This window comes from Notamacropus eugenii, chromosome 2 (genome assembly GCF_028372415.1).
Source record: "Notamacropus eugenii isolate mMacEug1 chromosome 2, mMacEug1.pri_v2, whole genome shotgun sequence".
NCBI classification, from domain to species: Eukaryota; Metazoa; Chordata; class Mammalia; order Diprotodontia; family Macropodidae; genus Notamacropus; species Notamacropus eugenii.
In genome coordinates, this window is record NC_092873.1 from 51451668 (window position 1) to 51465018 (window position 13351).

The 13351-nt window shown below is 47.5% G+C and overlaps 1 protein-coding gene across 4 annotated transcripts in view; it reads left to right on the plus strand.

Moving 5' to 3' along the window:
* DTX2 (deltex E3 ubiquitin ligase 2) overlaps window positions 1–13351 on the plus strand; it is a 51639-nt gene that overhangs the window by 3480 nt on the left and 34808 nt on the right. For all 4 annotated transcript variants that reach the window (XM_072640274.1, XM_072640276.1, XM_072640275.1 and 1 more), the window contains exons 2-3: window positions 8069–8416; window positions 12117–12747. In XM_072640274.1, coding sequence (XP_072496375.1) covers window positions 8176–8416; window positions 12117–12747 — 872 coding nt within the window. In that variant the 5' untranslated portion in view covers window positions 8069–8175. The remainder of the gene's footprint in view (window positions 1–8068; window positions 8417–12116; window positions 12748–13351) is intronic.

Sequence of the window (13351 nt, forward strand, 5' to 3'; positions counted from 1 at the left end):
TAATCTCAGGTGTTTTTCTTTGATGCTTTTAAAAACCTTATTCTGAGAAGAGGTCCATGGGCTTTATTGGCCTGCCAGAAGGGTCCATGACCCAAAAGAGGTGAAGAACTCCTGTCCTGAGACTCTGACAGTCTTTTTCTCATTGCCTGATCTCCTGAGAACTCACTTGGTCTGCTGAGATCCCAGGCACAAACCGCGAGATGTAATTCTGACAGCCAGGTGTCCTGAAGAAGCAGCCCCTGCTGGGCCATCCCCTCCCGGGGAAGGAGCCGTGGAAAATAGACAAGCCTGTTGGTTTCCTTCTTCAGGAATGCCAGGGTGGCACTGGCTAGATTCCTTGCCAGATCCTATTCCTTGACACCAAGATGTTATAAACCCTTTCCTTCTGTTTTCCAGGATCATTTGCATGGCACAGGCAACTGGCCCATCTTCTCAGCAATGTTCAGTTATCTGATTTAAGTCATTGGCACTCCTTTTGGAGCTGCTATGTGAAAATTTTGGTGAATCTGTTTCCAATGCCATTACTGCTGGGCTAACATATATCCCAACTTGTGATTGTTGGCATATTTTTAAAGAGAGATTTTCTTCTGGAAATGTGATGTGTTCTTAAATATTTAAAGTACCTAACCATAGAATCTTAGAATAGCAGAGGTAGAAGGACCTTTGAGATCATTCTGGCTCAACCCCTGCATTTTACAGATGAGGAAACTGAGGCCCAGAGAAGTTTGGTGACTTATCAGAAGGTTACACAGGTTAACTGGTAAAGCCAGAACTAGAGTTCTGGCCTCCTGCCTTCACATCAGGTCTGTGCAAGGTGAAAGCTGGTGGCCAACCATTCTCCGAGTCCTTTAAAGAATAGTGGGCTTAGCTTAGTCCTTTAAAGAATAGTGTTGCAGCCATGTATGGAAGGTCAGTGGAAGACTGAATTGTGCAATAGTCAAGGTTGCTATAGGGTGGCTCAGTGGATAGACCCAGGCCTGGAGTCAGAAAGCCCTGAGTTCAAGTCCAGCTTCAGACACTTTTTAGCTGCATGACTCTGGGCAAGTCACTTAACCTCTGTTTGCCTTCATCCACTGGAGGAGGAAATGGCAAGTCACTCCAGTGTCTTTTCCAAGAAAACCCCAAAGACAGTATTGACAGGGTCGGACAACAACAAAGCCTGCTTCTGTGGGTCTCCTATGTATTGGTGTCAGATGATAGCTTTGTCGCTGTCTTTGCCTCAAATGCTTTTTGGTAGACCCACCTTCTCTAGTGGCTCTCTAGTGGCTTTGAAGTCCATCATGGGCTGCATGTGTGTCTTCTCTAAGATGCCCAGATCTGAGGGCTTCTCACTCTGTTTATGTGGTGAGATCTTTAAGGTCTCCCTAAGGTTTCTAGGATGAGGACTGCCACATTTTCTTTTTCGTGAAAATACCTTTCAGTAGCATTCCTGTGCCCACCTCTGTGCTCTGTTGTGCTGTTTTTGAGAAACTTTGAAAATGAATCTACCAGATAATGGTGGGAACAAGGAGACCTTGGCTCAGGCACTCCTTCCCCTCTTCTCAAAGTTGTTTTCTCTTTTTAAAGATAACAATCCCTATTACTAGGGACCGAAACTCATTGGGCTTTTGAAATGATATTTAATGCTATCTGAAGTTAAATGGGAGAGTGATTGTGGAATTAATATTGATAACACCCAGGGAATGAGAAGAATTACTCCATTCAGATAGAGCCGGAGCAGGGGTTCTGATCTTCTGACACATCAAGAAATCTCTGCCCAGCCATTCCTGGTGTATTTTGGTGTCTAAGGCCCCTGACTACATCCAGCTCATTGATGCAGTAACTTCATTTCCTCTCTCTTCTTTCTGCTCTTGTTCTCTCGCTCCTTCTGCGCTGTTCTTCATTCTCCACTGGGTCTCTGCTGTTCTCCCTGCTCATTCTCCAGTTTACCCTTATTCTCCCATTCTTTCTACCACCCTGTCTTCCTCCCCAGCTCTCCCCACCCCTTCTCTGCCTATTCTCCCATCCCATCACCTGTCTCCCTTTTGTCTGTCTTCCTCCCTTTTGCCTGTCTCCCTTCCTTCCTGTTGCCTGTCTCCCTCCCTCCCTTTTGTCTGTCTCCCTGCCTTTTATCTGCCTCTCTCCCTTTTATCTCCCACCCTTTTGTCTGTGCCTGTCTGTCATCCTCCCTTTTGCCTGTCTATCTCTATCCCTTTTGCCTGTCTGTCTCCCTCCTGTCTCCCTCCCTTTTGTCTCTCTCCTTTTCCTTTGCCTGTCTCCCTCCCTTTTGTCTGTCTCCCTCCCTTTTGTCTGTCTCCTTCCCTTTTGTCTGTCTCCTTCCCTTTTGTCTGTCTCCCTCCCTTTTGTCTGTCTCCCTCCCTTTTGCCTGTCTGTCTACCTCTTTTGTCTGTCTCCCTCCCTTTTGCCTGTCTCCCTCCCTTTTGTCTGTCTCCCTCCCTTTTGCCTGTCTGTCTACCTCTTTTGTCTGTCTCCCTCCCTTTTGCCTGTCTGTCTGTCTGTCTCCCTTTTGCCTGTCTGTCTCCCTTTTGCCTGTCTCCCTCTTTTGTCTGTTTCCCTTTTGCCTGTCTGTCTCCCTCTGTTTTGCCTGTCTCCCTTTTGCCTGCCTCCCTCCCTTTTGCCTGTCTCCTTCCCCTTTGCCTGTCTACCTCTTTTGTCTGTCTCCCTCCCTTTTTGTCTGTCTCCTTCCCTTTTGTGTCTCCCTCCCTTTTGTCTGTTTCCCTTTTGCCTGTCTGCCTTCCTTCCTTTTGTCTGCCTCCCTCCCTTTTGTCTGTCTCCCTCTGTTTTGCCTGTCTGTCTCTCTCCCTTTTGCCTGCCTGCCTCCCTTTTGTCTGTCCCTCTGTGTTTTGCCTGTCTGTCTGTTTCCCTTTTGCCTGTCTGTCTCCCTCTGTTTTGCCTGTCTGTCTGTCTCCCTTTTGCCTGCCTCCCTCCCTTTTGCTTGTCTCCTTCCCCTTTGCCTGTCTACCTCTTTTGTCTGTCTCCCTCCCTTTTTGTCTGTTTCCCTTTTGCCTGTCTGCCTTCCTTCCTTTTGTCTGCCTCCCTCCCTTTTGTCTGTCTCCCTTTTGTCTGCCTCCCTCCCTTTTGTCTGTCTCCCTTTTGCCTGCCTCCCTCCCTTTTGTCTGTCTCCCTCTGTTTTGCCTGTCTGTCTCCCTTTTGCCTGCCTGCCTCCCTTTTGTCTGTCTCCCTCTGTTTTGCCTGTCTGTCTCCCTCTGTTTTGCCTGTCTGTCTCCTTCCCTTTTGTCTGTCTCCCTCTGTTTTGCCTGTCTGTCTCCCTCTGTTTTGCCTGTCTGTCTCCTTCCCTTTTGCCTGCCTCCCTCCCTTTTGCCTGTCTTCTTCCCCTTTGCCTGTCTACCTCTTTTGTCTGTCTCCTTCCTTTTTGTCTGCCTCCCTCCCTTTTGTCTGTCTCCATCTCCCTCTCTTTTGCCTGTGTGTCTGTCTCTATTTTGCCTGTCTTCCTCCCTTTTGTCTGTCTCCCTTTTGCCTATCTCCTTCCCTTTTGTCTGTCTCCCTCCCTTTTGCCTGTTTCCCTTTTGCTTGTCTGATGGCTCCCTCCCTTTTGCCTGTCTCCCTTTTGCCTGTCTTCCCTTTGTCTATCTCCCTGCTCCTGTTCTCTGCGTTTCCCCACCCCTTCCACTCCTATCTCAGTTGTGCATAGGCTGTATCTCCCTGCCTGTAGCCCCACTCCACTTCATTCTCTGCTCTTTTTTCTCCCACCTGGTCCTCGGAGTCTAACCCTAAATTCCTGCACACCCTAAATGCCTCTCACCCCAAACCTAAATGTGAGTCTCCAACTTTAACCCTAACCTTAAATTCATTTCAAATCCTTACCCCAAATGACTGACTCTAACCCAAAATTTGTGCCTCTGACTGCCTCAAACTCTAACCCTAACCCTAAATGAGCGCCTCCTGTTGTCCTCAGTTGTCTCCCACCCCTGTCTCCAGCCCCTTCTCCTTGCCTCGCCTCCTTTCCCCATACCCTTTCCATCCCCACCTTAGTTTTCAAAAGACTTTTCTGAATTTCAGGTTTCCTTCCTTCCCTTTCTTAGTTCCCAGCTTGACCTTGGGGTGTAGGTTGGACCTGTCCCCTTGGGAATGCTCTGTTGTGCCAGGCCCATTTTTAAAGCCTTAAAAAGCTCACTTGGAAAGTTGCTTCCTGGACCTGGTTGGATTTGGCATTTCCTCATGTGAAGAATATAGCTCTCCAAGCACGAGGTGGTCCTGTGCCTATTGGAATAGGATAGATAACTTTAAAGACTCTGTGATATTAAAGGAATCTGGGAACTCTTCCGGCCCTTGTCTATAGACAGTTTGGCCCTTCAGAAGGGAAGCCTTTTGAGGCAGGCACTGTTTTGTTTTTTTTGTCTTTATAGCCCCACTGCCCAGGATGGTGCCTGACTCATAGTAGGCACTTGTTTGGTAAATTGGACCAGAGCATCTGCATGATCATCCCAGCCTGCCATTCTCTCTGACTTTAATACCAAGGGGTGTATTGGGAGAACATGGCCAGTAATCCCCCTGATCTTCAGGAGTTGACTGTGGAACCTCCTACATCTCTAACTTCCCATTTTTCACTCTTTCTCCTTTAGTTAATTTCTTAAAACTCTCCAGGGCAGGCCGAGATGCTTTGGAGAGTAATGGGAGGGCACAGGCCTATGAGACCTCATTCTGCCACGTTCTACCTGCATACCGAGGTAGTGTCTTTCCTCATCTGTAAAATGGGAATGATGCCCAGCCTACCTACCTACTGACCTCATAGGGTTGAGGATCAAATGAAGTATATGTCTATATGAAAGCATTGTGTGGCTGTAAAGTGCTCTGTGGTCTGCTGTTCCAGTAAAATGGAAAATTCAAACGTCTGGGATGATTCAGTTCCCCCAGTACCTGTGATACATCCCCTATCATCAGAGGGCTTGGCCAGGCCTTGGTTGATAAGGGAAGTTCCTTCTCTTTCCTAAGAAGGTCGCTCAGCTCACAATTAAAGCTTCATCCATTGGAATTGAAACAAGCCCTAGGATTTGTCCTTGGATTGAGTGGAGGTGCTAACTCCACTTAAGGGAGCTACCCCTAGGCTGTCTCTTCCTGGGGCCCAATGCCCCAGGATGCTTTTGTTGGGGAGATCCTGGATGCTGGAGGAGAGACAGGTGTGCTTCAGGCAAGTGTGCAGGCCCTTCTCCTTACAGTCCAGGTTGGGTTGAAATGCACTCACCCCGTTCTGAGCCCTGGCTTCTCCTCTAGAGTGAGGCCATTCTAAAGAGCTCTGGACTTCTGCTTTGAAACCAGAAAGACTTTATTGAGTTTCAAGTCCTCAATTCTCTTGAATCTCCAAGTTTCCTTCCCTTCCCTTTCCAGGTTATTAGCTTGCCTCAGCCTTTCTTCCCTTGTGACTTGATGCTCTGTAGTGCCAGGCCCATTTTAAGAGCACTTAAAGGCTAATGCCAAGAATGATCAACCCCCCTTCCCCCCCTCCCCCGCCCCTCTCCCTTAGGTTGTTTGATTGGAAAGCCCAGAGTCTGGGCACTATGAACAACTAATGGGGAGATGCCATAGACATAGACGGCATTATTTATGAGTCTAGCATCTTCCTTTCAGAGGTGGTAAGGGTCATTGGCACTATTTTACACATAAGGAAACAAAAGTTAGAGGGACCCAGTGCTTTCCCAGTAATTCATCATCCAGTAAGTCTTAGAACATGGAACTCCATTACTGACTGGTTCACTTTGTCTTTGAATCCTGCCTGCGCAATCGACTCTGGCAGTCTTGTCCCTTGGGCTAAGTCTTTGACCATTCTTGGTGTCCGTGCCTCCATGGTCTCATAGAGCCTGACATTCTCTCCATTCAGTGCTTCTCCACACCACTTTAAAATTTTTTTGTTACTTTTTTTAAAGTTAAATTTTCTTTTGTTTAAAAAGTATTTCTTTTCTTCCATTGCCATCAGTTCCCGGTGACTCCTCCACTAATCCCCACCCACAATTCTCCCTTACAACAAATTGGTCCATCCATAAACTTTTATTTGAGTGACTATTACCTCCTAGGCACTGGCCTAATTGCTGCTGATCCAAAGACAAAAAGGAAACTATCCCTACCCTCAGGGATCTTCTAATCTATTGGGTGATATGTGCACATAAATGTATACAGAATATGTGTAAAGTAAATAAATCCAAGATGATTTTGAGAGGGTAGGCACTAGACCCCAGTGCTCAAGCTGAGTTTGGAAAGAAACAAAAGATTCTAAATGACAAGAGGTGAAGAGGGAGTGCTTTCTAGGCCTACAGATGTGTGTTTGTCCTTTGTTGCCAAAGAAGACCATGCCATCAGAGAAATAATGACCTGACTTGCACTTGACTTTGTTTTGAGTGAGGGAGGGCTGTACAGGTCACCAGCCTCACTTCTCCAGAGCCATCTGGATCCAGTGACCAGATATTCATCAGGATGACTGGAGATGACTCAGGATGAGGCAATTGGGGTTAAGTGACTTGCCCAAGGTCACAGAGCTAATGAGTGTCAAGTGTCTGAGGTGAGATTTGAACTCAGATCTTCCTGACTTCTGCACTGGTGCTCTATCCACTGCACCACCTAGGCCTAGAGAACAGTCAAGGTGAAAGCATGGAGATGGGAGATGGAAGAGTGTCCTGAATGGGGAAAAGCAAGAAGACAGGTTTGGCTAACCCACAAAATGCAGAAAGGGAAATAATTGATAACACATTGGGAAAGATTGTTTAGGATCAGATTATGAAGGACTTTAAGTGCCCAGCAGAAATGTTTGTATTTGATTCTAGGAGGTAATAGGGAACCACTGGAGTTTATTTAGTAGGAAAGTGATAGTTATATATCTGCCTTAGGAAAATGGAGGATGGCTTGTAGAGAGACTCGAGACAGGGAGGCTGAGAAGATGGGAAGACCACCCAGACAGGAAGGCTGACTAATGGGGAGACCATTGCACTGGTCCACATGAGAGGTGAGAAGGACCTGGGCCGAGGATGGTAGGGTTACATCCAAGAGGTGTGTTAATATGGGGGAGCTAAACAAGGCAAACCAATGCTTTGGTCCTGTCTGCTAATGTGCCCTTGATTCACCACGTAAGAAGATACCACTTCTTCACGAGGAGGAGAGAGGCGTGGTTTTTTTTGCAGTCTTCTGAAGTCAAGATTGGTCACTGAGTTTGTTGGATATCAGTGTTTGTACACTTATCTTTGATCTCCTTAGGATATATGCCCAGCCCTTGTAGTGCTAGGTCAGAGGGTATGTACAGCTTAGTGATTGTCTTCATATAGTTTTACATTTCTTCCCTGAGCAATTGGACTGATTCACAGGTCCCCCGGCAGGTCCCACTGTGCCTGGCCTCCCATAGCCCCTCTGATACTTCCAGGCCTTGGTCTTTTGTCCTCTCTGGACATCTAACAATGGATGGCAGGAGAAACCTTAGTTGTTTTAATTTGCATTCTTATTAGTGATTTGGAGCATTCTTTGAAGTGACTGTTGAGTTGATAAGTCTTCTTTTGAAAGCTGTTCATATCCTCTGTTGATGTTTTGTGGCCCTGGCTCTTGTTCTTATACATGTGTACATTTGTATTAATTCTCTGTATCTTGGATTTCTTTATCAGAAAAAATCTGATAAAGATTTTTTCTCTATGCATTGCTTTTTGTTTATGTAACCGCTTTTTTATTGTATGTCATCAAAAATGTCTAGTTTTCCTTCTATGATCAATTCCAGTTGTGAAAAGTGCCTCCGTCCATTATCTTTTTTATGCAATGGTCTTTTATGTTTAGATTGCTTATCCATCTGAAGTTCATTGGGGAAATGGTGTAAAAAGTTTTTAACTGTATTTTATTCCAAATTACTTTCCAGTTTTCCCACTATTCTTGTTGAACAGGGAGTCCCTACTCTAGTCATCTCACTGCCTTTCCAGAATAATGCCTTAGTTTCTTGAGGTAGGATTCCCAGGCATGAGGAATACAGTTGCCACCTCCTTTTTTTCTGCTCGCTTCTACCATACCCCCTCTGAGGCATCCATCTCACACAAGATGTGGTAATTCTTGTTGATAAGAACTGCTATGTTATCCCACTTTTCAGGTCTGAAGGAAGTGACAAGCAATGAGCTTCAGAGACACCCTCCCAGCCGGTGTAGCTTGAAGACCTTCTGGGAAGCCGGGCACCTGAGAAGCTGGGAACCTGAGAAGATGGCCAGTTACCCCAGCCCTATAGTGGTGGCTGTGTGGGAATGGCAGGACGAAGTTGGTACCTGGCACCCCTACAGTGCAACTGTCTGTAACTATATAGAGCAGCAGTTCATGACTCAGAAGGGCCAGCGATATGGCTTGGGAAGCTTGGCCAGTAGCATTCCCTTGGGCCAAGCCGACCCTGCACTGGCGCCCTACATCATCGACCTCCCCAGCTGGACCCAGTTTCGTCAGGATACAGGTGAGACATTTCCTCTTGGACTGATGGGCTGAGGAGTTAGAAGGAAACATGGAGCCCCCCCCCATTCCTCAGATGCTCAGATTTTCAAGGCTTTGGAATAACAGAGATGCAACTGACTGTCCAGTGGCTTTGCATTGGGTAACAGTGAAAGAGCTTCTGTCTTTGTGGTTCAGGAGGCTTAGGGTATCTGATAGGGCTGGACTGTTGTCACTGATTCCCCTAAAAAGTCAGGCAGCCAGGCCTGAACAGCCCATAGGGGATACCTAGTAAATGCTTGTACCCTTAGATGAGTCAAGAGGCTGCAGGCTGATTTCTGACTGGAAGAACAAGAGATAGGAGTGAACATCCTTTGGAAAATATATTGGGTGATGGCTTTCTTGGCTTTCTGGCCCCTTATATGAAACACTAGTGTAGGGCAAGAGTGAGTGTAGCCATAGTCAAATTTTCCCCCTCTATCCTCCACCCAACACTTAATTTCTCTCTTCCCTCTCCCCCTTCCCTCTTCCCCCTGCCCGCTTCCTCTCCCCCTTCATCCTTTCCCCTCCCTTCTTTCTCCCCTCTCTTTCCTGTCCTCCTTTTCCCTTTCTCCCCCACTGTCCTGTCATTGGTGGCCTCAGAAGATAGTTGGTTTCGCTGAATTGTCTGCCTGCTGGAGCTCCAGCTTGGTAGTCAGTTTTTGGTAGTTTCAAATTTTGTTTTTATTCAAGACCTGAATATTTTTAGGCAGGCAAAAGTCTCAGAACCAAATTACAAGAATTCAGCCTTAAGACTGAAGACTTTCGAGAGCATTTTCAGTCAGTGCCCAGAGCTTGTCACCAGGACTTGTTATTCATTGGGCCTTCTGGTTCATTCTACTGTCCAGTGTAGTTAGAGATACTTTCACTTGCCGTGTGTGAGCCAAGAATCAGCCATGAGTGGACTCTAGCAGAGCCTGGAAATTCTTCCTGCTTCTGGCAGACACTGGGTTCTTCCTCTGTCTGTTCTTTCCTCCCAGTTCCTTAGTGTTTCCCTTTGCCTTACTGGATGACTGATGCCATGTTTGTTCATTTAACAGAATTCTTTATTGAGCACCTACTGTGTGCGTACCATTTTGCTGTGCACAGTAAAGGATACAGGAAAAGCCCCTGTCTTTACTTGGCCTTCATACTCTCTGGTGAGGTGAGAGCTAAAGTTTGTCTGGTGCTAAAGGTTAGGAACTCTTGGAGGTAGGTAGTGCTGATGTTATCCCCATTTGACAGATGAGGAGGTTGAGGCATAGGTTACATTTCTTAGCCTTTCTATTGGAATTTCTTTGTGAGAGGCTGGATCAGGCCCATTGCTGCTCAACAGTCACTGCCAATAATTGGGATTAGAACATAGGAGAATTCTCCCTCTGCAGCATCCTCTGCTTTGTTTGACTTTCCATGTTTTCAGAGGGTAATATCTACTTTGCCCTCACTCCATTTGGGTCTCTCAAGGAAACACCATGAATAACAGGAAGCCGGTGTTTGAAGTTGTGCAAGCCCATCTCTGCAGACCTGTGACAACTACCAAGGAGCCAGGCACTCCAAGACCTTGGCCATCCCAGATGAACCAGAAGGAACTAGCTGGGGACCTCCCTTGATTGATGAGTAATCTCTTCTTTTGGCCCTTTTGGGGCCCACCAGGTTTCCTTTTCACCTGATCCCTCCCCTAGGTTACCTTTGGGTCAGTGGTGGATGTGAACAGAGCCTTGAAGCTTCTTGCTGGACTTGCCTGTTCCCAGCTCATTTCCCCCACATTCAGAGTTTCTCCCATGGTCTCTGATGGATGTGGTCTTGCCTCTCTCCTGTCTTAGACCACCACAGCGTTGATTCCCTCCCAGGGACCAGATAGACTTTGACCCTGGCTGGATGGTAGGCCTGCCTGGCACCTTGGCCTATGTTGTAGAGTCTGAAACCCTTGTGAGTCGATGCTTAACTCTTCTCTCTCCTCCCTTCATTTTTCTGGGCCTGTCTCCCTGTTCTCACGGCCACCCTGGGACTCCAGAAAGTACCCTAAATTATTCCTGAGTCTTTTTTACCTAGTGACTCTGTCTGGGGCACATCTTGGCCTTGCCATTCTGGCATGTGTGAGGAGCCTAACACAATATTTACCCAGTTGTTTTCACTTTCTCTGAGCTACATCAAAGGTACCCTTTATCTATGGATTTACTAGGAGCTTACCCAGAGCCAGTGTAGACAGGGCTGTCCAGCCATATGCCCACTCCCTGACTAGTTCAGATGAAATGAAAAACATTCCTAAAATGAATACTTTATATTATACCTAGAATAGGAAAGAGAGTCCCAAGAATTAGGCTCTAGAAACTGGCTGTGGTGGTTCCTTTGGATCATGCTTTAAATTTGGGGTCTCATGAAATAGTGGGTATTTCTTTGCCTTTGGGGATGGTTGCTCAGTTGAATTCAGTAAATATGTTGGCCTTCATTCTCTTACTTAATGGATCAAGGGCCTGGCCTCTAACACAACCTTCTTGGACGAACCTCCAAGATTCCCCTTGATGTTGAGTCTGAAAGACTACAGTGGGGAAAGAATGGGGGATTGGGAGACAGTTTATTCTGAGGCCCTCCAGGCCCTCCAGCCATGGCTGAGGATGAAAGTTAATGGACAGGTCTAGTTTTATCCTGTTGCATTTCTCTCCTGCCAACATCCTCATTTTCTGAAGACCTGGCATCGTTCTGAATGGCTCAAGTAGAAAACAGTGTTGACAGGAGGAAACTGTTGGGGTAGGTCAAGTGAGGAGGACTGGTGAGGCCTGTGTCCAGCCTGTCTGGCTCCCTTTACTGTTTTCAGGTAGCATCATAAGAAGGGTAGGGGATAGTTGGGTTTTCCTAGCAACATATGCGCTGTCCTTGCAATATGTCTTCAGCTGGGTAGAGAAGGAGTTTTGTGAAGTCCTTGGAGATCTTGGGAGGTGATTCTGTGGAATCATGGATGTTCAGTGTTAGAACCGAAGGGACCATTAAAGATCATCTCTCCTACTACTTTGTTTTGTAAATGAAGGCCTGGGGTGTACAGAGGGTGTTTAGGGCCAGTATGGGATGGTAGGTGGCGCCTCAGCTTTGAGGTCCCAAGACTTGGGTTTGAAGCCTGGCTCTGTCTCTTAGGACTGAGGTTACTTCACCTCCCAGGGCCTCCACTCAGTATCTTCTCTGAATCCTTCCAGAGACATGAAGAACTATTGTCACAGTTTGAGACAAGATGGCAGTAAGTAAGATTCAAGGCCCCCAAATCCAGGGAATAAATAGTCATTTGTATTTTGCCCTCCTTGCCTCCTGTTCTGCTCTCGATTGCCCCCATACATCCCTTTTCTCCCTCCTGTCTTAACTCTAGCCTCCCGTCTGCTCCTAGGATAGCCCCCTAGGTATGTGCATAGCCATTCCTTCCTGCCTCTTCTCACAAGGGCCATGCCTGGGCTAAGCCTCTTCCCCTGTACCTGTTGGGTTTGAGGACCTCTAGGCACTTGTCAGGAATACACACAGCTGGGAATTGTGTAGTTGCTGAGAATGTCCAATGATGGATTTGCTTTTCCCACTTCATCTCTAAGTTTGACTTATTGAAAAAGAACAACAGTCTGTAACGTAAAGCAGCTATTTGCCACCTGTTACTCCAATCTTTGCCTCTTGGACATGTCTAATTCCTGAAATTGTCTCATCACTCCTGTGCCCAATTTCTTTTGAAACAGGGACCATGCGTTCAGTGCGGCGCCATCTCTACCCTCAGCAGTCTGCCCCAGGGAGAGGTATCGTCTGGGAGTGGCTCAATGATGATGGCATCTGGACTGCCTATGAGATGAGCATCTGTGAATATCTGGAGCAGCAGCTGGCCAGAGGGAACCAGCTCATAGACCTGTCTCCCCTGGGCTACAACTATGAGGTAGACTCCAGCACCTACACTCAGGTCAACAAGACATCGAGTTTCCGCCGTCGTGTGCAGCGCCGTCAGGGTCCCACTTACCCTGTGACGGCTGTCATCGCTGTGCCTGGACACACAGGAATGGCTTGCTCATGCCAGCAGTGCCTAGCAAACAGTGGGTCTGGCCCCGTCAACAACCGCTACAGACACTCAATGACCCACCTCCCTGCATATGTAACACCTCAGCCTGCACACCGGACTGCCCCCATGGGGATCTACACAGGCTACGCGCCGTACAGCAAGCCTTCCTTGTCTGGGGCCAGATCCGCTCCAAGGCTCAATGTCTCCAACTCCTGGAGCATGGTGACCCCTGTCATGGGAGTGGTCCCCGTCTACCCATCCAGCCTTCCACATCTGGTACCTCCACGCCCGCCCCCAGGACCCGCTCCAGCTAAAGCCAGGTATTTCACTTTATCATTTGTCATTCTGCATTGCTCATCAGCTCTGAGAGTCTGGGCTTTCCGTCCATTTGTCTGGGGAAGCTTGACCCTGAGCCAGAACACTTCAGATAATGGGCACTGCATGGATTTTCAGCATGGATTTCTTTGTAACCTGAGCATGTTCAGAGCTAGCATCTGAACCCTGAGAAGCCTTTCTCTGCTTCTCTTGGTCTTCTTCCTTCTCTTCTGTTTCCTTTTCTGTGAAATGAGTGGTCCTGGGCCCTGCCTGTCCTGCCTGTGTCTGTCCCTGGGCACCCTGGCTGCCGACTCAGCTGTTCAGTCCCTATCCTGAGGGAATGTGAGATCATTGAAGGCAGGGATGATTCTGCTTCTCTGTCGTGCCTGGTACAGTACCAGGTGCTTGGTGAGTGCTTGCTGAGTTAGATTCTGACCAATTATTTGGGATCTCAGGAGGAGAGAGTTGAAGCCAGGTTTTTGCCTTATATAGCTGCACTTGGGTAGAAGGGGAGCTTTTCTCTGCTCAACCCACGCAGAAGCTTCTCAAGTAGCTTCCCCCCTACCCGTGGACTAGCTGAGAGGGTAGAAGGGATAGATGTGAGATGGC